Consider the following 22,972-nt stretch of genomic DNA (forward strand, 5'->3'; position numbering starts at 1 on the left):
TAGTTTAAATGATAATAATAAACCTTCTAATAAAAAAATGAGATTTTTATTTCTAATTACGAGGGGATGCTGAGAAGTTCCTGGCTTTGCCCCCTTCCAGTTGAAATAGTCTGAGTTGTCCATGTTGTCCGTTTTCTGGGACAAAGACGGTATTCTGTTGGTGGACTACCTAATTCAAGGCTCTAGGATCACCGGACAGTATTATGCTAACCTTCTGGACCAGCTGAAGGAGACAATTAAAACGAAATGCCGTGGAAAGTTGACCAAAGGGATCCTTTTTTTGCAGGACAATACTCCTATGCAGACGTCCAACGTTGTGGCTGCCATATTGAACATCCTGGGTTTCTAATTGGTTCACCATCCCCCCTACTCACCTGATTTGGCCCCTTCGGACTATTATCTGTTACCGAATTTGAAGAAACGCCTGAATGGGCGACGTTTTGAGGACGTTTGTGACGTCAAAGATGCTGCTGAGAGCTGGTTTGCAGCCCAACCAAAGGACTTTTATTTGAACGGTATAGAAAAGCTGCAACTACGCTGTACCAAGTGCATCAATCTCGGGGGAATAAGTTGAATAAATGTATTATTTTACAACTCTGACACTCTTCTTTCTAGGCGAAGAAATTGTACAGAAGATTTTTTCTTGATTTTCTATGTAGTAAATTGTGTTTATGCTTGTTTTTTTAATGGCACATTTTCTCTGACCAAAACATTTCCATATTTCCTTTAACTATATATTACAATTGAGAAAAAATACTGACAAATACACAGTTACTATGTAGTAATGCGACACTCATTCTGCATAATCCATTATTTTATTTGCTGTTGCTGTTACAGCGGCTGATGCAATAAGCATGTACAATGTCAGTGCCCCCGAATGAAAGCCCCATCCTACTGCAGGACTGCTGAGCATCAAAACATACTCCTGCAACCTCATTCCATCATTTCTCCCTAGAACACGCCCCAGTCTGTGATGGGTAACTGCAATCCTCCCCTTCATTTTGGTAATCTCATGTTACAGCTTTCAGCGTTTTTTAGAAGCTGTCATTTTTCTTTTAGAACTTTATTTTTTATTGTTTTTTTTGTTATCTAAAAAAGACGACAGGCAAGAAAGTTACATACAATAGCAATATACTCCCATAAATAGGCAGTAGAGTGAGTGTTCTGGATTTCCTGTTTCATGCTGTCTGTGACATCAGTTCTTGAACAGAGGACACTTGGGCAACACACTGGTCTGCGTGGTTGGTTATCCCCTAAATGCGTCTTGTTCCTCATGCACTACACTTGGTCCCTGATGCGTTTAAGTGAGGAATCAGCATTTGAAGCAAAAACAGCTAAACACTGCACACACTGTGGGGACTGGACACCACACGGATTTGAAAAGTAGCCCGATGAAACCTGGCAGGTGTCCCATCAGCACGAATAGGTACAAACACTCACGCTCCTGACTAACAGTATAAAAAGACATTGATCAAAATGCACTTCATTCATATCTCAGCATGGACTGACATCAGTGTTCTCCATTTTCATCCATCACCGTGGATGTTTATTTTTTTTTGCAGCATTCTATCACTAAAAGAATTGCAAGTAATCAGAGAAATGTCTTTGTCATTATACGCTAATATGCTAAAACTGCCTGATAACTATTAATGTATACTGGAAACAAGACAAAAAATGTTTCATTTGATACTTTATGACAACAAAAAACAGAATCTCTGTACTACATCGATGCAGTGCAATGATATAAAAAGAAAATCAGAAACAAAACAATTTTCAAGCAGTCTTTCGGATAATGTACACAATCCTGTGGGTCTTATTTACATTCAGGAAGTAACATCTGCTCTTCCGCTATCTCTACATATTCCATACCTGACTCTCATTTTAACAAGTCCTGCAAATATCCTTCTACTCCTTTGCTGCTACCATTAATATTCAGGCTACACAGAGATGTGGAAATATATTTGTCATCGATACATTTCTCTCATTTACCAGCTCGGCAAAGAATATATATGATGTTAACACCAATGTTCGTATAGTTGTACTGAATATAACAATTCCACTTCACTCAGCACATGATGCTTTGTTGCAACACTTGGTTTTTACAGTTTGTTGTTGTATCTTAACATCTATATTAAGTGTAATGTTATGTTCCACACTACTAGGTGTGTGTGCACCTGCATGTTGTACATTAGATGATGCTCAGTAAAAAAGGAAAGACTTCCTGGATGTGAATTGCCATCAGTCAAGGAACAATGTGTAGCAATACAGGAGGACATTTCAAAACTTCAGAGCTTATTAAAACCCAGTGTTTTCATCTATTAGAAATGACTGATGAATTGTATGCATTTTAAATAAAAAAAAACCAAGCTTTCGCTGCAATATAGCTGAGTGAGGGCAAAAACATGAAAATGAACCTCTATGCAGAAATGGTAGCAATGCTTCATTCCAAACGTTTTTTAGCGAAGATACAAATATCATAAAGGAAAATTTATAGTACTGGACAAAGAGGTATGTGGACAAGAACAGGAACCCAGAAAGATCATGGTCCCCATCTATGAAAAATGACCTCCCTGTGGCTGACACTGATCTACCTGTGGTTTGATTTTTAATCTCATCTTCTACACAGTAGCTGGTTTCAAGAACTGCCTGTTCCCTGATCAATGACCTCATCCACTTACTCCAATCAGAGCACTTTATCTACCGCTCGTCAGTGCTCTTTTTTGATTTATCGTAGGCAATTTCATTACTCTGTCAAGAAACGCCTACATTGCCTCTCCCTCTTGTATTTACCAGACCACTATGTGTACCTGACTATGTTCCCAGCTCGTTCTGCTAACCTCCCAATACTTTTCCCACAATTTATACTCATAATACGCATATAATTTGGCTAATGTAGCATCAGAAATTTCCCCCAAAATATGGGTCTCCCATACAGATAGAAAAAGACAGGCCAAAGACTTTTAAAAGGCAGATACAGATATAAAAGCACAGAAAACGCTACACAAAGTAACTATGAAATGTATCTCTCGTGGTTAAACAATTAAACAATGTTTCTGTTTTGAAAATAAAATAACCTGATCATAAACAAAATATATTAAATAAAATACATTTTATAAAGATATAAAAGAAGTACAAAAATAAGGGTCCATAAAAAGTAACATTTGATGACAGTGACACAGACATTGACAAAAGCTAATAAGACACTGTACTGTTATGTTTAAGACACTTAAATGGCAGACAGGATATAATTATTATAATGACAATAACAACAATCACATGTAGTCCATCAGCAACAGTTTATAAGAATTGTTTTCAATATGCTTTTATCATCCTAGGTCTGAAAGTGTGAAACTTCATAGGTAAACATTATGCTGAGCCCACAGCCCTAACTCATAATCGTGCTCTGTAGTGATCCCGCCTTGTTACATTTTGGTATGATGCCACAGGAACTGAATTGCATAGTTACTGCAGCGCTGAATGTTCCTCCTTGCTAATGAAGGTACTTTCCATGGTCATTTCCCTCACGGTTCATCTGGTAGATGCTCATCTGTCAAAACCATTTGATATATTTACCAAATGGCCAACAGAGGCTAAACATAGGGGCAATGGGCTTCTGAACCATCTCGCAGGTACTTCTATAAACTGCTCTTGGCGATTTCCGTAATTTACACGATGTAAAATTGGATGTTTAGCTTAAATTAGATCCATTTTTGTCTCACAAGATGTGGAATTCGATTGGACGCTGCTTTAGTTTCTGTTGTGTTTGGCTGTGTGCCGCCTAAGTGTGTCTGTGTGTGTGGATAAGCCTCTCCAGAGGGGTGTTGGTTGGAACAGTATCAGGTTGTGTCAGTCGGAATCGCCATGTAAGCTGCTGTGTGTCAGGCTGCCTAATTGCCCCTCAGGAGTGCACTGATCGAGGTGGGGACGCTTGGGCGCGGAGGGGGGACGATGCCAGGGTTGACAGGAGAAGTGGCCCCGGAGCTGTCATGGCCAACGGTGCCAGGTGCATCCCTAACTCCACCGTACTGGCCGATGAAGGAGCCATCTTCATTGAATTGGATCTCCATACTCTCGCCGCAGCCAGCCAGGCTGTCGTCGCTGCCCAGCTTGCTCTCACCACCCAGAGAGGGCTGACTTCCGGAATGCTTCTCGTCATTGTCACTGAAACGGAAGTGGGGGAGGTGTTACATGTGGCACCATGTTGGTTTGATCAAGGGATAAATGAAGAGTCATAGTCGGCCTAGCATGAGATAAGCGTGCGCTGAGAGCCAGCCAAGAGTGGCCTGAGAAGGGACCAAATGTTCAGGCAGAGGTTGGGTAGTCCAGGTCCTATATAAGGAACTAGATTTGGGGTGTTTCTCAATACCAAGAACGCAAAGATCGTACTTGTGGTCTTGGCAAGACCGGTATTGCTGACTTGCCTCCCAAGAGCGAACTTTGGGCGCAATGAATCATGAGATTGGTCTTAATCGGCAAGGATGCACCCGATGTATCCTTGACATTTGGGGCAGAGCAAGAATGATATCCAGGGATATTTACCATCCTCTGTACTTCCGTTCTTGAGCATTTGAACTGGTCTTTGGCAATGGAAGATGATATAAAATGGTTACACGAGAACACAAGTATGGTCAAGTACGCATATTGAGAAACAACCTTGATCCTTTTAAAAAAAACAATGGCCATCCATATGCAGAGGTTTACAAAGGGGTCTTGTGGTGAAGGGGAGTGTGTAGAGTGATGGTTAAAGGACATCATACATTGAAGCATGCTGCCCCAAGTCCTGTGAAGAGCCACGCTGCAAGGCCCAAGGAAGCAGCAACCAAGCAAACACTCACAGAACACAAAGATGCAGACGTACCTTTCCAATGATCTGCAGTGCAGAGTGAAAGCAGTTTGAGAAAAACAGGAGTGAGACAAATTCATGGGGGAACTCATGAGCCCTGTTTTAAATGGTCCGTTTTTAAAGACTAACGCTTCACTAGAGCTCCACTGTAAACCTGCAAATTAGCAAGAGAGACCTTGCGTGTAAGGTCAGGTGGAGGTCAGGAAAGAGTGGGAAGGACAGGCAGAAGTGGGGGAGATGGAGAGAGATCTACATACAGGAGAGATGGACAAGGGTTAATATTAAAGGGGACATGGACAGACGTCAAGAGGAAAAAGAAACTGTGTTTATGGTCCGATCCTGCTGCAAGTGAGCGCGACGTGCCTAGCAACTTCAGTACACACCTGTATTCCCCGAGTGTCTCGTCCTTCATGGGACGAGCATCTGAGTCCACATGTCCCTCCTCCTTGTCTTTGACTGAAAATACAAGAGGAACAACTTACAGTTATTATATTCCATAAAACTATATTTTTCTTTCATCGTGTTTGCAGTTTACTAACTGTTAACATGCGCGACACCTGTATTTCTGCTCATACGAAAGACTGAGGCTTAAAATGTACTTCAGTGGTCAGCATCAGCTAATTGACCATTCTATAGTATAATTAAAACCCACTGTGGGTGGGATTAATGTGGACCACCAATCACAAATCAGCCTGATTGAAACGGTTTCTCATTGGTTATTCTGTTATTGTGCATTGGGTTAGTATATATAGTTAATAACAGTGCATGGGCATGGGGAAAGTGTCCTACACTGATTTTGTCCTTCACACTCAGGTATTTGCTCCCATCCTCTGTGGTGATCCAGTCCAGACCTTTTCCCCTTTTACCTTTGCACTTTGTCTCTTGTCCCATGGTGCCTAGCTACCCAGAGGGCAATTTAGCACAGCAGTGTGCCGGGTGAGCATCGCTGCATTACCTGTATACTTTCCCCCTTTGCCCCTTTTGATGAAGCAGAAAACAAGCAATACCAGCACTAACTGGAGGGCCACCCCACGGGGCAGATTATGTACGAGCGTGTGCCACATTAGTACAACAGTGTTACCTGCATACTTGCCCCCTTTGCTTCTTTTGATGAAGCAGAGAATAAGCAATACCAGCACCAGAAGCACGATCGCACTGATGAGCCCGATGAACCAGCCTTGAGTGGCAAAGTTATCGTCCACAGGAATCAGCCCTGTGGGTAGAGCGTGGAAGAGGCTCTTAGAGATATTCAGTAACGTGGCAGAGAGACAGAGGCGTTCAGGATGCCAGAAAACTCTAGTTGTCAATTTGCACAAAAAACAACAAATTCCTTTTTACCTCTATTGATAGACTGAGTAAACCCTCCCTGCACATCTCATATGAGCTTCTTACAGTTGATAAATGAAATGAGTTTGCCGTCTTCTTCAGTGATAAAACTGGGGTTATAAGAGGAAACATGAAGCGTACTCGCCCCCAAAACCTGGACATTAATGCACCATACTGTACTGTTCAAAGTACCTGCCTGTGTATTCTCCTATTGACCTTAATTGTTGACCTACAATCAAACACATTACTTCTAGACTCATCGAGCTGCACTCTTGATCCCTTTCCCACAACATTCTATACTCGTTGTTGGCAGATGTCCTAAATATTATCAATCTTTCTTTAAAAGATGGTATTTTTCCTCAGTGTCTTGAAATTACTATTGTCAGGCCTTTATTAAAGAAAAGTAATCTTGATGGTACTGTGCTTAGTAATTACAGGCCAATCTCTAACCTTCCATTTCTTGGTAAAATAACTGAGAATGTTGTGTCTGTTCAGTTGAAAAATAAGGAGGGAGGGGGCAGCTTTTAGTCACTATGGTCCCAAACTCTGGAACTCTCTCCCAGAAAACCTGAGAACTACTGAATGTCTTAGTACTTTCAAAATTAAGATGAAAATGCATACTTTCTAAATTGCATATAATAATTTACGATAATTACTTATTATTTTATATATTATTTATCTATCTGTTTGCTTATTGACAGATTTTTTTCGCTCTCTGTATATTTATTTATTTTTTATTTTAAATATTTGTAAAGCATTTTATAAGCCCTGTGGTCAAAACAGTGCTATAGAAATAAATATTGATCGATTGACTGATTGATAGATAGGGCTGGGGGTATAGGGACGGACAGTTAGGGATAATGACTTGCAGAGCCCACACTGAATTACCTGGTCCTGCAGTCTTCACTGTTGTATTCCAGAACGTGCTGTTGTTGGAGATGAATTTAAGTTTATAATATGTTCCAGACTTCAGGCCTTGGAGTTGGTAGAAGGACTGAGTGGAGTTGATGGCTTCTGACGCCTGCAGTTGACCTTCTCCTGTCCAGTGCACCATAACGACAGCAGCAGTTAGCATGCTAATTAGAGCAGATGGTTTGACAGCACAGCCAAGAGTGCTGCTCCTTGCAGCACTGGTGCCAGAATGAAAAATATGTAGATCAGGCCTACAACATGGGACGTGACGGGGTTACAACATGGCCTGAGACGGGGTTACAACATGGACCGAGACGGGGTTACAACATGGGCCGAGATGGGGCTACAACATGGGCCAAGACAGGGTTACAACATGGGCCGAGACGGGGCTACAACATGGCCTGAGACGGGGTTACAACATGGGCCGAGATGGGGCTACAACATGGGCCGAGACGGGGCTACAACATGGGCCGAGACGGGGCTACAACATGGCCTGAGACGGGGTTACAACATGGGCCGAGATGGAGCTACAACATGGGCCAAGACAGGGTTACAACATGGACCGAGACGGGGTTACAACATGGGCCGAGATGGGGCTACAACATGGGCCAAGACAGGGTTACAACATGGGCCGAGACGGGGCTACAACATGGCCTGAGACGGGGTTACAACATGGGCCGAGATGGGGCTACAACATGGGCCGAGACGGGGCTACAACATGGGCCGAGACGGGGCTACAACATGGCCTGAGACGGGGTTACAACATGGGCCGAGACGGGGCTACAACATGGGCCGAGACGGGGCTACAACATGGCCTGAGACGGGGTTACAACATGGGCCGAGATGGAGCTACAACATGGGCCAAGACAGGGTTACAACATGGGCCGAGACGGGGCTACAACATGGCCTGAGACGGGGCTACAACATGGGCTGAGACGGGGCTACAACATGGGCTGAGACGGGGCTACAACATGGGCCGAGACGGGGCTACAACATGGGCCAAGACAGGGCTACAACATGGGCCGAGACGGGGCTACAACATGGGCCGAGACGGGGCTACAACATGGGCTGAGACGGGGCTACAACATGGCCTGAGACGGGGCTACAACATGGGCCAAGACAGGGTTACAACATGGGCCGAGACGGGGCTACAACATGGCCTGAGACGGGGCTACAACATGGGCCAAGACAGGGTTACAACATGGGCCGAGACGGGGCTACAACATGGCCTGAGACGGGGCTACAACATGGCCGAGACGGGGCTACAACATGGGCCGAGACGGGGCTACAACATGGCCTGAGACGGGGCTACAACATGGGCCAAGACAGGGTTACAACATGGGCCGAGACGGGGCTACAACATGGCCTGAGACGGGGCTACAACATGGCCGAGACGGGGCTACAACATGGGCCGAGACGGGGCTACAACATGGCCTGAGACGGGGCTACAACATGGCCGAGACGGGGCTACAACATGGCCGAGACAGGGTTACAACATGGGCTGAGACGGGGCTACAACATGGGCCGAGACGGGGCTACAACATGGGCCGAGACGGGGCTACAACATGGCCGAGACGGGGCTACAACATGGCCTGAGACGGGGCTACAACATGGCCGAGACGGGGCTACAACATGGGCCGAGACGGGGCTACAACATGGCCTGAGACGGGGCTACAACATGGCCGAGACGGGGCTACAACATGGGCCGAGACGGGGCTACAACATGGGCCGAGACGGGGCTACAACATGGGCCGAGACGGGGCTACAACATGGCCGAGACGGGGCTACAACATGGGCCGAGACGGGGCTACAACATGGCCTGAGACGGGGCTACAACATGGCCGAGACGGGGCTACAACATGGCCTGAGACGGGGCTACAACATGGGCCGAGACGGGACTACAATATTGCTCGAAACGGGGCTACAACAGAAATATGGAAAGTACTCCAGTGGGGACCTGGCCGGGGCCCAGTCCTGCTCTCACCATTCTTGTAATACTCCACAAGGAATACGACATTTCTGCTTCTCTCTCCTGGCACCCAGCTGAGATTAACACTAGTTTCTCCAGTAAATGTGGTGATATTGGTGGGAGGACCTGAGGAGATAAACGGTATCCATTTTAACCCATGCAGCCATTGTGGAAATCATAAGTAATGTTAATGCATCTTGCTTTGATTTGAAAGTTTCATAAAGATCACCAAAATTGTTCATGAAGCTGAATCTTATTACCCGAATTCTAATAGGACTGTATCTTTATACAGCATAGTCATAATTCACATCTACACAGAATACTTTTACAATATTGTGCATAAAGGGTAAACATTTGTACCTTTGTTTGTCACTGGGGCTGTATCCTAGTAATTGTACCTTTTAAGGTGCAGAAATGGACTCTGAGGAACAAGCAAAGGTACAAAGTTTTACCCTTTTTCCTGAGAGTGTATATCAAGGGTAGGCAACACTGATCCTGTAGTGCCAACATCCAGCAGCTTTTCCATGCTACCTGGTCTCTGATGAACCGCATCGCAGGCAGACAGTAACTAGGACAGAAAGGATGGAAAGCATGCTGGATACTGGTACTCCAGGATCAGGGATGCCTACCCTTGAGTCTATATATTCTGATTAGTTTGTTAGCTGATGTTTTTATCTAAAGTTATTCATGAGGTGAAATTTCACTGAAGGGCGACTTAGTGGCTACACTGTGGCCTGACATCCCCAGATTAGGGGTTACAATCCCATCCCTGCTGCATGTGAACGTTCTCCCAGTGCTGGTCACGATTCCTTCTGCAGTCCAATGACATGCAGCGTGGCAAACTGGCATCTCCGTACTGTCTGTTCTATGTGTGCTTTTGTATCCATCGAAGCTACAACCCCTATAGGCGCTTAAATGAACTGCAAATTCTTGGTGCAGGCTTTTAGAGAAATTAATAAAACTGCACTCATCTACATCAAGCTGATCATCAAAACTTACGTCCTGTCTGCCCCTCTTTGTGTCTGTCCAAGCAAACGCCTCTCAATCCAGATGTTCCTCAATGGTGGATTGAGCTACCCGTCCACATTCGTTCATCAAAATCCCTCTCAACCTTCAAGAAATGCCTGACCCATCTGTCCTAGGAACATATGAACTAGCCATATATCCATTGTCCTGTGCTGATCCTTCAGCTGCTCTATTGTGTACCCTAAATGTTCTTAGTCTGCCACCTTCTCTTTGATTTGAATTAGCTCTCTTATTAGGTTCTTACTATATTTGTAATACGTTGTATAGCTGATGCTCCCATGCTAACTTGCACTTGCTACTGGTCATTCACTGGAAGATCAGCTAAGCTGCACTTATGCCTAATTGGCTCCTTGTCATCCATATGCTGGTAATGTACCATCTGCCTCACTTACACGTCACTTTGGATAAAAGCGTCTGCGAAGTAAATAAAATGTAAATGAGGCAACAGTGCAAACCACGAAGCTACCCTGCCGCCCGTTTTTAGTGAACCAATGAAATAAAACATAGAATTCATTATTGTAAATCTTAAACAGGCACCCTCACAGTTAGTGTGCATCTTTGACACTACATGAGCTTTTTCACACCAGTGTTTCCCAGTCCAGTCCTTGATAACCCACGGACAGCCCAGGTTTTTGCTCCAAAAAATGAGCAAAAATGTGGATTGGCTTGCAGGGAGCTTGGGGGGAGCAAAAATGTGGAAAACTGTGGGTCCCTAAGGACCGGATTGAGAAATACTGCTTGGCACAAGTGTCACAGTGCTGTACGTAAAACATCATGATCAGGTTGGTAGGGATTGAGTGTCGGAGCCGGAAATCTACCGCTGTCGAGAAGTGTGGCGGCCTTCTTCACGATGGGGTCGCCGTCTCCTGCGGAAGTGTGCGCCCGCAGGTAGAAGCTGTAGTAACTCTTTGGATCCAGGTTCTGCAGGGTGATGTGCGACACCGTGGGGTCGTCGATAATCTGCAGCTTCATCTCTTGCTCATTGCTGTCCACTACGGAAGCACAGCAGGAATTAGTGAACTGGGGGTGAGCAAGTTAAGCAAAGCCACGCTGCCTGCCAAGCCTCACAGAAATTCAAGAGAAATGAGTCGATAATTAATGCCATCTCGTCGTCATCAAATATTCTCTGCACTTCCTCTGATCCTAGGCCTTCTGATGGCTCAGAAATGACACCCACCCATGCAGGCAATGCAATTAACAAAGGTACGTTAAAATGGAAGGCGAGGGAGAGGCACACCCACATTCCTGGTAATGCAGCAGGTACCCCGTCAGTATTCCATTTGGGTGTCTGGGTGGGGTCCATCGCAAGGTCAGTTCTGTCTCCGAGGGACTGTCGAAGTGCAGCGACCCAGGGGGGCTCGGTACTGCGGACACAGAGCGACACGAATGGCAGCCATGAAGTTAACGTCGACCCCCCCACCCGAAAAAAAACTATATGTGAGCTCACCTCCCTCTGGGGTTTTGAAATGGTGCAGCTCTGATAGGGGGCCATCGCTCTTGTTGTTGAAGACTAAGAGTTTCAGCTGGTAATCTGAGAAGGGCAACAGGCCGGCCAGCACGTGCTCATGGCCCTGTCCCACGACAATCACCACCCAGGCTTCATTCTCATGTTTCTCATGGTTCCCTCTGGTCCTATGGCCCCGTCCACCTTGGTGGCCAGGCCTCCGGAGGTGGATCTGCAGGAAGAGGAGGGCAAGACGTCAGGCTTTTGATACCATAAAATAAGGAAGTGGTTCCACTGCCTATAGGTAGTGAGTTTTTTTCCCACCAGTTATACACTTTTCCTGATTTATTTAACCCGAGCTTCTTAAACCAGATTCCTCCTAGATTTTCTTATAGTTGACCTTAGTTAATTTAAATTTATTGAATAGCTTATTGAACAAAAGACTATACTGAAATCAAATGTATATTGCATTAGCCACTTGGGTAATCAAGTAAGGGTTCAATCATTTTGAATTATAATACTAAATGAGTATTTCATTGATGATAAAATGCAGGGGATAATTGTGACGGTGGCCATCAAAAAAAAAAAAACCTTGATCTAATCTAACCAGAGACCTAAAGTAACCTACCTAGCAATAGAGATTTAAAAATAATTCTTTCGTTGCTTAGTTGATGCATTTGCCCAAAAGAATTTAAAATTTCACCCATTTATACGACCAAAAATACAAATAAACACAATGCAAAGATGGCACTAATGAAACCACAGAGCTATTACACAAAGCGGCCTTCTTCGCGCTGTGCACCAAGGACCCTCACCCCACCCACTCCACACCTTGTAACCCTGGAGATGGCCCCGGATTGAATCCGTGCTCACAGGATCCCACGTCACTCGAATGGTAGTGCTGTTAATATCCTCTGTGCTGATGTTCAGGGGTGCCTCTAGAGGCACTGGAGAGTAGACGAGAAATGGCACTTAGTCAAAGACCGACAGAGAAAAATTCTAATTTGAATTCAAACTTGTAAATGACAATGTGAGGGATAGAAGATTCACAGCATCAATATGGAAGCGATGAAGTGATGCATCATCGAAGGAAAGCAGAATAACATGGAATGAGATGAGTTGTAATCATCGCAGGAGGAAACAGAGGACATGGTCAAAAACACAAGAGGAAGGACACCTACCGTCTTCTCCAGAGTAGCCAATGATGGCATTGGGGGCGGGACCTTCTCCAATATGATTGACAGCCTGAACTTTGATCTCAAAGGGTTTGAAGGTGCCTGTGGACTTCACGACATACGGGGATGTGGTGGAAAAGTTCTGGTGCCAGTGAGGCCCATGTCCCACAGGGTGCCTCCACATGACTTTGTACTGAAACCCAGGACCATTGAAGTACTTTTTATCCAACTCCTATACAGAGGTGAAAGGACACAGTGGTTAAACAACAGATAAAAAGGAGACAAAAACAATGACTGGAGCCTGACTCTAATAGCTAGTGCAGACTGTGCTGTGCTGATTTAGTTAGGGATAAATTCACTGTATGCTCAGAGGAGTTGCATTGATTACAGTATCACCCACAATATAGTGACTGAAGTTACAGTATCGGCTGCACTGAAAGAGCACATTTTTTTACACCCTCACCTTCCATGCGATCACCATGGAGTCTGGGTCATTAGAATCACTCCTTACGTTCTGAGGGTTCCTGTCTGGGACTGAAGACATAGGGAGCGAGTGAGACGCACAGGATCAGGGAGAGACACAGAGTGAGACGGAGAAGAGCAGAGTGAGCCACAGCAGGATGGAGTAAAACATAGAAGTGTAGAAGAAAGCAAATATAACGGAAGAACTTCATTTCCTTTAAATCTGTTTATATGGTGATGAACCAAATTATTGTATAATGAATGTGTAATAAAAGGTAGCGACCATAACAGAATGACTACAAAGTCTTTTGGGTACAGATACACAGCAGTAATAGGGCAGTCAAAGTCTGACACCCTCTGCTGGTCTCCAAACTACAGTCCAGAGAGCAGGTCCAGCAAGCCAGGCAACAGCACATTCCACAAGAGTTTGTGTTGCATTTCATATTGTTATTAAAGACTTCTTAACACACATGCTGTGTTTTGTGTTGCTTTTCTGCATACATACGGATAAACAGCCTCCAAGCAAATGGTGAAGACACTCAGTGACACCGCATCTGAAGTGCTATGTGTGTAAAGACTCCGTATCTCCCCTGCCGTGTGCATGTACGTACTCACCAGCAGGCGGCGTGTGGTGCAATTCCGAGGGCTCACTCGGCTCACTTCTGCCGTACTCATTGACAGCGATGACTCGGAAGCGGTATGTCCAGAAGGGCCGAAGATGGATCTCCACTTGCTCGATCTCTCCTGAGACATTGATCATTTTGTGCCAGTGTCCCCCACTGGGACTTTCAACCTCCACAACAAATTCTGGAGAAGAGTGACAGTGAGAGGTCAGAAGATCAGTCAACGCAGCATGAGGAAAATAGGAAGATCTGGAAAGGCCGTTACCATTTATCGGTCCGTTGTGATCATAGCCTGGGGTCCAGCTCAGGGTCAGACTATGATTCTGGATATCAGAGAGCTTCAGGTGTGAGGGTTGGTCTGGACGGTCTGAAATGAAAGCAGAAGGTTAATCATGCTAAGGAGGACTTTTCACCTCAAACAGGAACTTATCCCTAAATCTTAATTGTGTAGATCAAGCACCCAGCCCTGGACTTTAAATAGACCCTGGCGACAGCTAAAGGTCATCCATTTAGCCAAAGACAATGAGCAAAACATCTCTACTACAATTTTCCTGCCAGTAGATGTGTTAGACTATGGGCGTTGTTAGGGCAGATCACGTGGGGCTATAGCCCTGAGTATTTTAGCCTTGATGCCAATCTTCCTTCAAAAAAAAAAAGGTAAACTTGACGTAGCCCCTGGTCCTTTCGATAGCTAGACTCTAATATCTCCGTACCCACAACAGTAATGGAGCCACTGGCATTTGCTGTGTCCAATTCAGTTATAACTTCACAGGTGTAAACCCCCTCGTCCTTGGGTTCAGTGTTGGATATTATGAGGCTGGACCCATCAAATATGTACCTGCAGATGAAGAACAACACAGTTACCAAATTGTGAATATATAAGGATCCAAAAAAACACAGAACATGTTGTAGTTCTACAATAATGAGACACTAAAGTATAAATAAACATATGTATAAGACCAGCAGAGATGAACCACAAACAGTGTTGTGTTGTTTGCCGAGAGGGTGGTATGTGTGTGTGTGTGTGTGTGTGTGTGTGTGTGTGTGTGTGCACTGAGAAAGTGATACTTTCTTGTGCTTATGACGCATCCAGTAGCTTAAGGTTGAAACTGCATTCAGAGTAAACTGCTGAAAGATCCTCACTTGTCTTCAGCAGCAGACTCATGGATCTTGTGTTTGTTCTTCCGCCACACTGTCTGCGGATGTCGGAGGCTGCGCAGCAGTGGATCCACGTAGGCCTCGCAGTGCAGGACAGCTGAATGCCCTCTGTGGACACGCAGGTGCCCAGGACTGCGCACAATCTCTGTCCTGTCTGTTACAGGAAAGGTCAGGTGAGGATGTCCTGAGAAACATCCTTAACACACTCAGCTTGCTCAGTTCCTTGAAACAAGTGGTCTGCTGTTAATTATATACAATTTCCTCATTATGGCTACAACACAGCAGATGAAATTCTATTCCATATTTAGCCGATTTGAGGTCAGCATGCTGAGAGTAGTTCAGAGGGTTGACATGGAGTCTTATACATAGGTTCCGTGTTTTTCTATGGATGACACCCACAGAGGATAGGGATGGTTGATTTAAGCAGGTATGCAATGGAACATGGCCATTTTGTGCCCAGTTGTGACACTCACTCAGCACTTCCAGCTCTGCGCTGATGGACAGGTTGGTGTTCAACATGGAGCACTTGTAGAGACCTTCATCCTGTGGAGAAACATCGTGGATTTGCAGAGTCCCATTGACCTGCTGGGACACTCTGGCATGGGACAACAGCATCTCGTGGCTGTCACTCTCCCTGTGTGGACAGTGAAGACAGTACATGACTAGACAGCCTCTGCTTCAGATCCCTGCTTCCAGCCAGTGGTCCCGTCCCAAGTCCTCTTTAGGACAAATGTTAGCGTACAGCAGAACTGCCCAGATTATCCATGGAGGGACACACCAGCTGGCCATCTCCACACCTGAGCCCAGCTCATCTCCCAGAGACCTTGTTTTTGAGATATTCCTGTTATGCACTTTCTTACCCCAAGAGCAGGGGTAGGCAGCCCTGATCCTGGAGATCTGGTATCCGGCGGCTTTTCCATCCTACCTGGTCTGATGAACCACACCTGAACTCAGGCAGACAGCAACTCATCAGGTAGGATAGAAAACCTGTTGGATACTGGCACTCCAGGACCAAGGTGTCCTACTCCCAGTTGGTCCATCCCTGTGATGTCCCTGGACAATTCTATGATTTGTCCTTCAGTCACTGCCCTGCACTGTCCTTTTCATCTCACACTGCCAATCTTTCCTGGTCCTGTCAACATCTCCTCTTCAACATCAGAAGTACTTGTTTATTTCCTTCCACACAGGTCACTCAGGTACTTGTTCAATCTCTTATAATCTCATGATTAGACTATTGTAACTCACTCCTAGCTGGACCGTCTCTGAGCGCCATTTGTCCTCTGCAACGGCCGCAGAATGCTGCTGCTGGACTTGTTTTCAATCTTCCCAAGTTCCCCAACCCTACACCATTGTTACTATGTCCCCCCACTAGCTTCCTGTTGCTGCTCGTATCACATTAAAAACACTGATGCTTGCCCACAAAGCCAAAAATGTTCCTCCCTAAAAGTATTTATTTCACCCCACACTGCACGACATTCTCTCTGACCCTCCAGCACCTCTCGACTGGTCCCACCATTTCTCAAGGCGCAAGAAAGACACACACAGAGACTCTTCTGTGTTTTGGCACCTATGTGGTGCAATGAACTTCCACTAGATGTCTGAACAGCTGAGATCATTGGGTGCCTTCAAACGATGACTAAAAACCTACCTCTTTTGGAAGTACTTAGATTAGCACTTCCTGGATTACACTCATTATTATAAAAAATTTGTATTACTTGCCAATGGATTTTTTTAGAGTGATAATATTCTTAGCCAGGTTCAATTGAACCAGTATCAGAATGTATTCACTGATGAGGCTTCTAAGCACTTACGTAAGTAGCTCTGGCTAAGGGTGTCTGCCAAATGCAGTAAATGTAAATGTGAATATACTCCTGTTCTAGAACCATATTTCTCAACCCGGTCCTTGAGGATCCCCAGACGGTCTACATATTTGCTCCTTCCCAGCTCCCAGGGCTCCTGCGCCAGTTATTCGAAGTTCTTGATTGGCTTGGAGCTGGGAGGGAGCAAAAATGTGGACTGTCTGGGGGGTCCCAGAGGACTGGGTTGAGAAACACTACTCTAAAAAATGTCACATGGCTCACTAACAAAGTGTTTCCCAATCTGGGCCTTGGGAAACCCCAGACAGTCCATGTTTTAGCTCCCTCCCAATTCCCTGCCAGACAGTCCACATTTTTGCAAAAAGTCTGGGGGTTACCGTGAAGCAGGTTGGAAAACACTGCACTAACCCATACACAGGCAAAGCCCTTGCTTCCAGAGCTCTGGATTTGTGGGGAGCACAAATCTCTCACCATTCGACCTTTGGCCTGGGGGAACCGAACGTGCGGCAGATGAGCGAGACCGTCTGTCCCTGCGTGGCCGTGTATATCATTTTATCCTCTGTCAGGATCTGAGGGGCAAGTTCTAAAGAAAAAAGAGAGAGACAGACATGATGCCCACAGGCCCATAACCTGTGAGATTGGCGAGGCGGGAGAAGCTATTGCAAGATGTCCATGGGGCAGATGAAGGTGCCTATGACCTCACCAATGACGTATATGTAGGTGTTGACCAGGATAGTCCCGTGCTTGTTGGAGGCCTCGCATTGGTACACGGCCGTGTCGCTGTTTGTCACGTCTCGTAGCGTCAGGGTGCCACCGTGCACCATGCGTCTGACGTCAGGGTCGACGGCTGTGGAAAGACGGAAATGCACTGGACACTGAAGCAATTGGGACAGACACAGGCGTACGAAGAGGTCATGACCTCTAAGCCCATAACGTCATCTGTTGCATGGGCATGCTTGGGGTCCAGTCTCACCCGCGATGGGGTTTCCGTTGAGGCTCCAGCTGATTGTAGGGGTGGGGATGCCGTCTGCCTGGCAGTCCAGCCTCACAGTCTCTCCCGGCGCATACAACTGGCTCACAGGCTGCTTGGTCCAGTATGGAGCCGCTAAAGGGAAAAGCACAGCGTCTATGCAAGACCACACAGGACCTTAATGCCTATCTCAGTTATCCCCATAACCCTTATGAATGATCTGATCCACATTGTAGTTTGGGTCCCTCTTAGCTTCCATTAGTCCCTTTTAGCCCCAAACTTCTTATAATCATTAGGAATCTAGCCGGGGGTAGATTTTGCTACTAGCCAAATGGGCTAGTTCAGTAAAACATGATGCAGTCTGACATGCAATTTTTTAGTGTATCAGCCAGCTACTGTTTTTCGTCTAAATTATCCACCCCAACATTTTCCTATACCTGTTTGACCTATTTAGTGCTGTGGGGGTTCTGGAGTCTATCCCAGAAGCTATGGGGACAAGGCAGAGAATAATCCAGAACGGGGTGCCAACCCATCACAGGGCACACACACCATTTGGCAATTTCAATGTACCTCAGCATTTTTTTTGGACTGTGGAGAGAAACTAAAGCACCTGGGGGGAATCCCATGACATCACGGGGACAACATTGTATGACAGCATGCAAACCCCACACATACAGGGCTGAGACTTCAATCCTGTTCCCAAAGATGTGAGACAACAGTGCTAGCCACTGAACAACTCACCGTGTGAGATACACATGGAGATGGACTCAGAGTGTCCTAAACAATTGTACCACCCTTGGTGGCACGTTCAACCTTCATTAATCTTAGGTCCTTTTAGACAAGTGTCTTAAATAACATTAATGACAAACTGTTAGTCCACTGTTTTGGGGGAGAGTTGTAGGCTCCATGCTTGAACTACACTTCCATTCAGTGCAGGCTTTGCCCATCGCTTCCTGAAGGTGTGCCTACCTTCCACAGTGACGGTGTAGGTGTGTGTGGCCACACCCTGTGTGTTTTTGGCGCTGCACTGGTACTCCCCATCGTCGCTCTCTTCAACGCTGGTGAAATTCAGCCACCTGTCGAAGTTTTGCTTAATGACACGGGATTGGGAGAGAACTCCATCTTTCCTGTGCCATGTGATGGACGGCGTTGGCCTGCAGACAGGGGGGGACAGAGCTGAGGAAGAACCATCTATCTACATCACACTAATGCATATGATGACTCACCTTGCATAATTAAAAGCAGAGGTGAACCTTCTGGTGTAGGTTCATATATGACATCGTCAAAATATACTGTACATATACAAACAGATATATATAGATATACAAATATGTGTATACATTCATATGGTCGCATATCACATATACACATTCATGTTCACTCACACATGTTATCTATTGTTATTAGTCATGTTAATATTAATCAATGTGTTATATGTTGCATATCCATCCATCCATCCATCCATCCATCCATCCATCCATCCATCACCCACCCCCTTATCCTTATATTGTAGGATAAATTCAGATCTTTTCAAGTAATGTATTTTCATGTAAATCCTGCTATTCGAACAGCCAATTAACTCCTTAGGATATTTTAGGGTCTTTAATGTCAGTTTCCATCAATGTCATGAATCTTCCCATCATGGTTCTGATCAAACCACAGTGTGTGTGTGAAGAGCTTTATTAGAGCTTTATTCTCTCAGATTTATGAAAGAAGGTTGAATAGGACCATCGAGGCCTCAGTCTTGTGCCGAACTGCTTACACAGACCAAAATCCTGCACAGTTTGCTGGGAATCGTCACCAATCTTGGAACGTGAATTCGCACAGATGTTAAAAAGGAAGATCCTGGCACAGATAGGATGCACCCTGATTCACATTCACCGCAGTATTTTGAGAGTGTTATTATACCCAGCCGTGTAATAATATATTTTGTTTTTTTAACTTTGTATTCATATAAAAGATATTATTACTAAACAGGATTGGTATATTCCAACTATGTCAAGCTGAATCTGATTTATGTTAACAAACAGGCAAAACACTAGCTAAGGCATAGAAATACACCCAGGTGTGTACTGCACTCACAGGCCCTCGGGAATGCACTCCAGAACCAGGCTGTGGCCCCTCAGGGCTATCAAAGAGCTGTGGGAGCCAGGGGGCTGGAGCAGCTGAGGCCTGCGGTTATGCACCACCGAGTTTGCTGCAGAGAGAAAGGCGACCCCAAGAGGCAGAACATCAAATCACCTTTGCTCATAGACACCCCTCTGGCCCTAGAAACAACTAGCAATTTTCATTCTTCATCAAAATCCATAAGTATTTCATAGAAAAGGATTAATATAATCTCAGCTTGCTTGTTCGAATATGTTTTCATCGACTGATTATAATGTTACACAGTAGATGGTCCTTGCCAAGAAAACGAACTGAGGTTAATGATCTCTGTCTTTTGTCTTTGTAAACAGGCCTGTGCTGTTTTGTAACCTTATGATTGTGTCTAGAGATCCTTACAAGGGTTTCTTGCTCAAGGGTATAACAGCAGCCCCCCCCCATGTAAACCACTGTGCCATATGCAGCTTTGTGACATTTACTAACCTCTAATTGGACCAGGCTAATATATCAGGTCAAATTCCATAAAAATCAGAAGGCTATGGCAAATCCCCCCCCCCCCCCCCAAAAAAAAAGCAGTTTCTGGGACTTACAGGGGGCCACAATGAGTGTGACTGGCTCTTTAGGCAGGATAGTTCTGGCAAAGATGTACTGGGCGTGGCAGATGTAGTCATTACGGCTGTCCGTGGAAAGCACATTGGAGAAATAGAGGCTCCCGTCTTGGCCCTTGACCACACGTTCATTCAGTTCTATGTGCTTCAAGTCTGCAGATGAAGGGGGTTTGAGGAGTGGGGTCAGTTTCAAACGTCTTTTAACGGCCAGCAGACCGACATAACTGGACTGATAGATGGATAGTAAGACAGAAAGATGGAAAGAGGCAGAGAAAGTGACTGAGACAGAGATGACGAAATGGCGAGAAAGACAGAATGACAGAATAACAGAGAGAAAGACAGAATAGCCAGGACATATAAACTCACTTATATCCATCCAGTGGATGTGAGGCATGGTTGTGCTGAAAGGAGGGTTACAGTACAAAATGACTTTGTCTCCTTGTTCTACCTTGATCTGCACCTTCTTCTCCTTCGTCAGAATGGGAGTACCTGAAATATACAGAGGCAGCTTGGCACAAGCAACATGATCCTGCAAGGAGGCAAAAAACTGACTGATTACACAGGAATAGCTATAAAGTGTGGTAATGATCGTTATGACAACAATAACATAAAAACAATGTATTATTGTTGCATAGTTTTACAAAATGATTGTGATGCCGTTCAGTTCACAATCTGCGTTTCTCTTGTAAAAACAGATGGTTATCGATCCCCAAGGACCGATCAAGTTCACGTCACCACGGAGATGACTGCATGACATCATCTCAACCTTGTTTCTAAGGAGTTGTTGTCAAGGAAACCGAAGGGGATGACACAAGAGAGACAGGTAGATGATATTCTACATGTACTGGAAAAGGTGTAGTCTGACGTGGGAACCATTTCCAGGAAGATCACATCAATATTGAAATTTCCTGTTTTTAGACAGAGTAGCGACAGATCTGCTCTATATAGACAAATACATAATCTGCATTTGCCTATATCTACAGAATATTCAATCATGGATTGCTGATTTTATGAGGACTATAATTTTCCATTTTTGTCTGTATAACTCCTTTATATGTGAGAATTTATTACTGACCATATGGACAGCATTTTGCTCCAGAACATGCTGGTTTCTGTGTGTGTTCATAAAAAAATGTGGTTGTACTTCTATTTGATAGCTAATTTTCTGTTAAATATATCAATGCTGAAGGTGGCTGAGAACATAGCCAAGCCACTGCTGGTCATCAGCATCCTTTGCTGTGTTTGTTTTTGGGCTGAACATTGCGGCTATGATTCTAATAAATGATAATGTACCTTTTCAAAGTCAAAGCCAAATCTCATGCATTTTTATTAGAATGTTCCAGAAAACTCCACCACCTGCTTTTGGCAAGTATTATCTTACATAACAGCTTAGCCTCTGTTGAAAAAAATACACAGGAGTGTTTCTGCAACAAGCTAAACGCGGGGGAAGGACAACAGCAAACAATTTGTGTGAGATGATGAAAATTTTCTTTATACTTAGGCAGTATAAGGTATGTGTTTTGTATGGGGCCTTTCTGGATGAGAATTCATCAGCTCTAAGTAGAAAAATAGAAACCTTCGAATTAGGAAATCATGAAAAGTTCAATAAATGTCCTTTAGTCACCACTGCATTTTGATTGAGTCCATTTATCTGGGTCGGTGAACCAATAATAATAATAATAATAATAATAATAATAATAATAATATAATCATCATCATCATGTTCTACATTGTCTCATTTGGAAATGGAAAAGGCAATATTCTACACCAAAACAGCCAGAAAGACCATGACTCACTCTCTGTAATGACTCGGGCTTCCGTAGAGACGGCAGTGCCCAGCTCATTTGAGGCATAGCAGCGGTACCTCCCCTGGTACTGACTGATGGGTCCTTCCCCCGAGGCCGTGAAATTTCCGGAATTTTCTGATACTGATAGCCGGGGGTCTGCGGCAGGGTCAAACTGCTGTCCATCCTTTAGCCAGCGAAATCTGACCCAGGAGAAACAACAGAAAAATAAGTAAGGACATCAGGCAATAAACCGCTCGGCATGAGTGAGCGAGGATGTATTTTGTGGAGGTTATATGGGGCGCAGATGAGAACATGTAGTTTACTGTCATAACGATGAGCAGAAACTACATGGAGGTTTTGTTAATCACACCTCTGAGAGCTCGGTTTCACTATTGAATACTCAATGAGCGTACAGTACTTTTTCGGAATTCAAAGAACATGGCGTTTAAGTGATCATGTTAGAGTTAAACTATAATGTTATGTCTGTTAAAGTGTTGATAGCTTAACTATTTCAAAACCGCTCCTCCCAATCCATGTAATTCTTGATTCGACCACTAGCACAGCTAATACAGCTAATCAGTACCTCACTTTTAAAGTAATTAAATGGTGGTGGTAACATTAAACCAACGGTCCAGTGGTAGGCAGGGTTCCGCTAATCTCTAACTGCTAATCAGCGAAGCTAACATTTCGTTAACCGAGTAACTTTAGAAACTGTTAGCGGACCAGTCAGCTTCTGCTAAATTCAGTTC

General features: G+C 44.8%; 1 protein-coding gene across 5 annotated transcripts in view; it reads right to left on the reverse strand.

Moving 5' to 3' along the window:
• Positions 1-796: 796 nt before the first annotated feature.
• Positions 797-22,972, reverse strand: part of LOC125747793 (neural cell adhesion molecule L1-like) — a 44,291-nt gene continuing 22,115 nt past the window's right edge. For 2 of the 5 annotated variants that reach the window (XM_049023291.1, XM_049023288.1), the window contains 25 exons: positions 22,233-22,423; positions 20,803-20,925; positions 20,419-20,589; positions 19,808-19,922; positions 18,695-18,879; positions 17,729-17,860; positions 17,459-17,602; positions 17,227-17,338; positions 15,412-15,572; positions 14,924-15,092; positions 14,494-14,618; positions 14,046-14,147; positions 13,773-13,964; positions 13,159-13,229; positions 12,702-12,927; positions 12,352-12,467; positions 11,524-11,752; positions 11,318-11,440; positions 10,895-11,068; positions 9,066-9,176; positions 7,058-7,207; positions 5,925-6,056; positions 5,227-5,299; positions 4,859-4,870; positions 797-4,161 (listed from right to left, as the gene is read on the reverse strand). In XM_049023291.1, coding sequence (XP_048879248.1) covers positions 3,888-4,161; positions 4,859-4,870; positions 5,227-5,299; positions 5,925-6,056; positions 7,058-7,207; positions 9,066-9,176; positions 10,895-11,068; positions 11,318-11,440; positions 11,524-11,752; positions 12,352-12,467; positions 12,702-12,927; positions 13,159-13,229; positions 13,773-13,964; positions 14,046-14,147; positions 14,494-14,618; positions 14,924-15,092; positions 15,412-15,572; positions 17,227-17,338; positions 17,459-17,602; positions 17,729-17,860; positions 18,695-18,879; positions 19,808-19,922; positions 20,419-20,589; positions 20,803-20,925; positions 22,233-22,423 — 3,613 coding nt within the window. In that variant the 3' untranslated portion in view covers positions 797-3,887. The remainder of the gene's footprint in view (positions 4,162-4,858; positions 4,871-5,226; positions 5,300-5,924; positions 6,057-7,057; positions 7,208-9,065; positions 9,177-10,894; positions 11,069-11,317; positions 11,441-11,523; positions 11,753-12,351; positions 12,468-12,701; positions 12,928-13,158; positions 13,230-13,772; positions 13,965-14,045; positions 14,148-14,493; positions 14,619-14,923; positions 15,093-15,411; positions 15,573-17,226; positions 17,339-17,458; positions 17,603-17,728; positions 17,861-18,694; positions 18,880-19,807; positions 19,923-20,418; positions 20,590-20,802; positions 20,926-22,232; positions 22,424-22,972) is intronic. The other 3 variants (XM_049023290.1, XM_049023292.1, XM_049023289.1) reach the window with 3 other exon arrangements.

The sequence above is a fragment of the Brienomyrus brachyistius genome, chromosome 8 (genome assembly GCF_023856365.1).
Source record: "Brienomyrus brachyistius isolate T26 chromosome 8, BBRACH_0.4, whole genome shotgun sequence".
Taxonomy (NCBI): Eukaryota; Metazoa; Chordata; class Actinopteri; order Osteoglossiformes; family Mormyridae; genus Brienomyrus; species Brienomyrus brachyistius.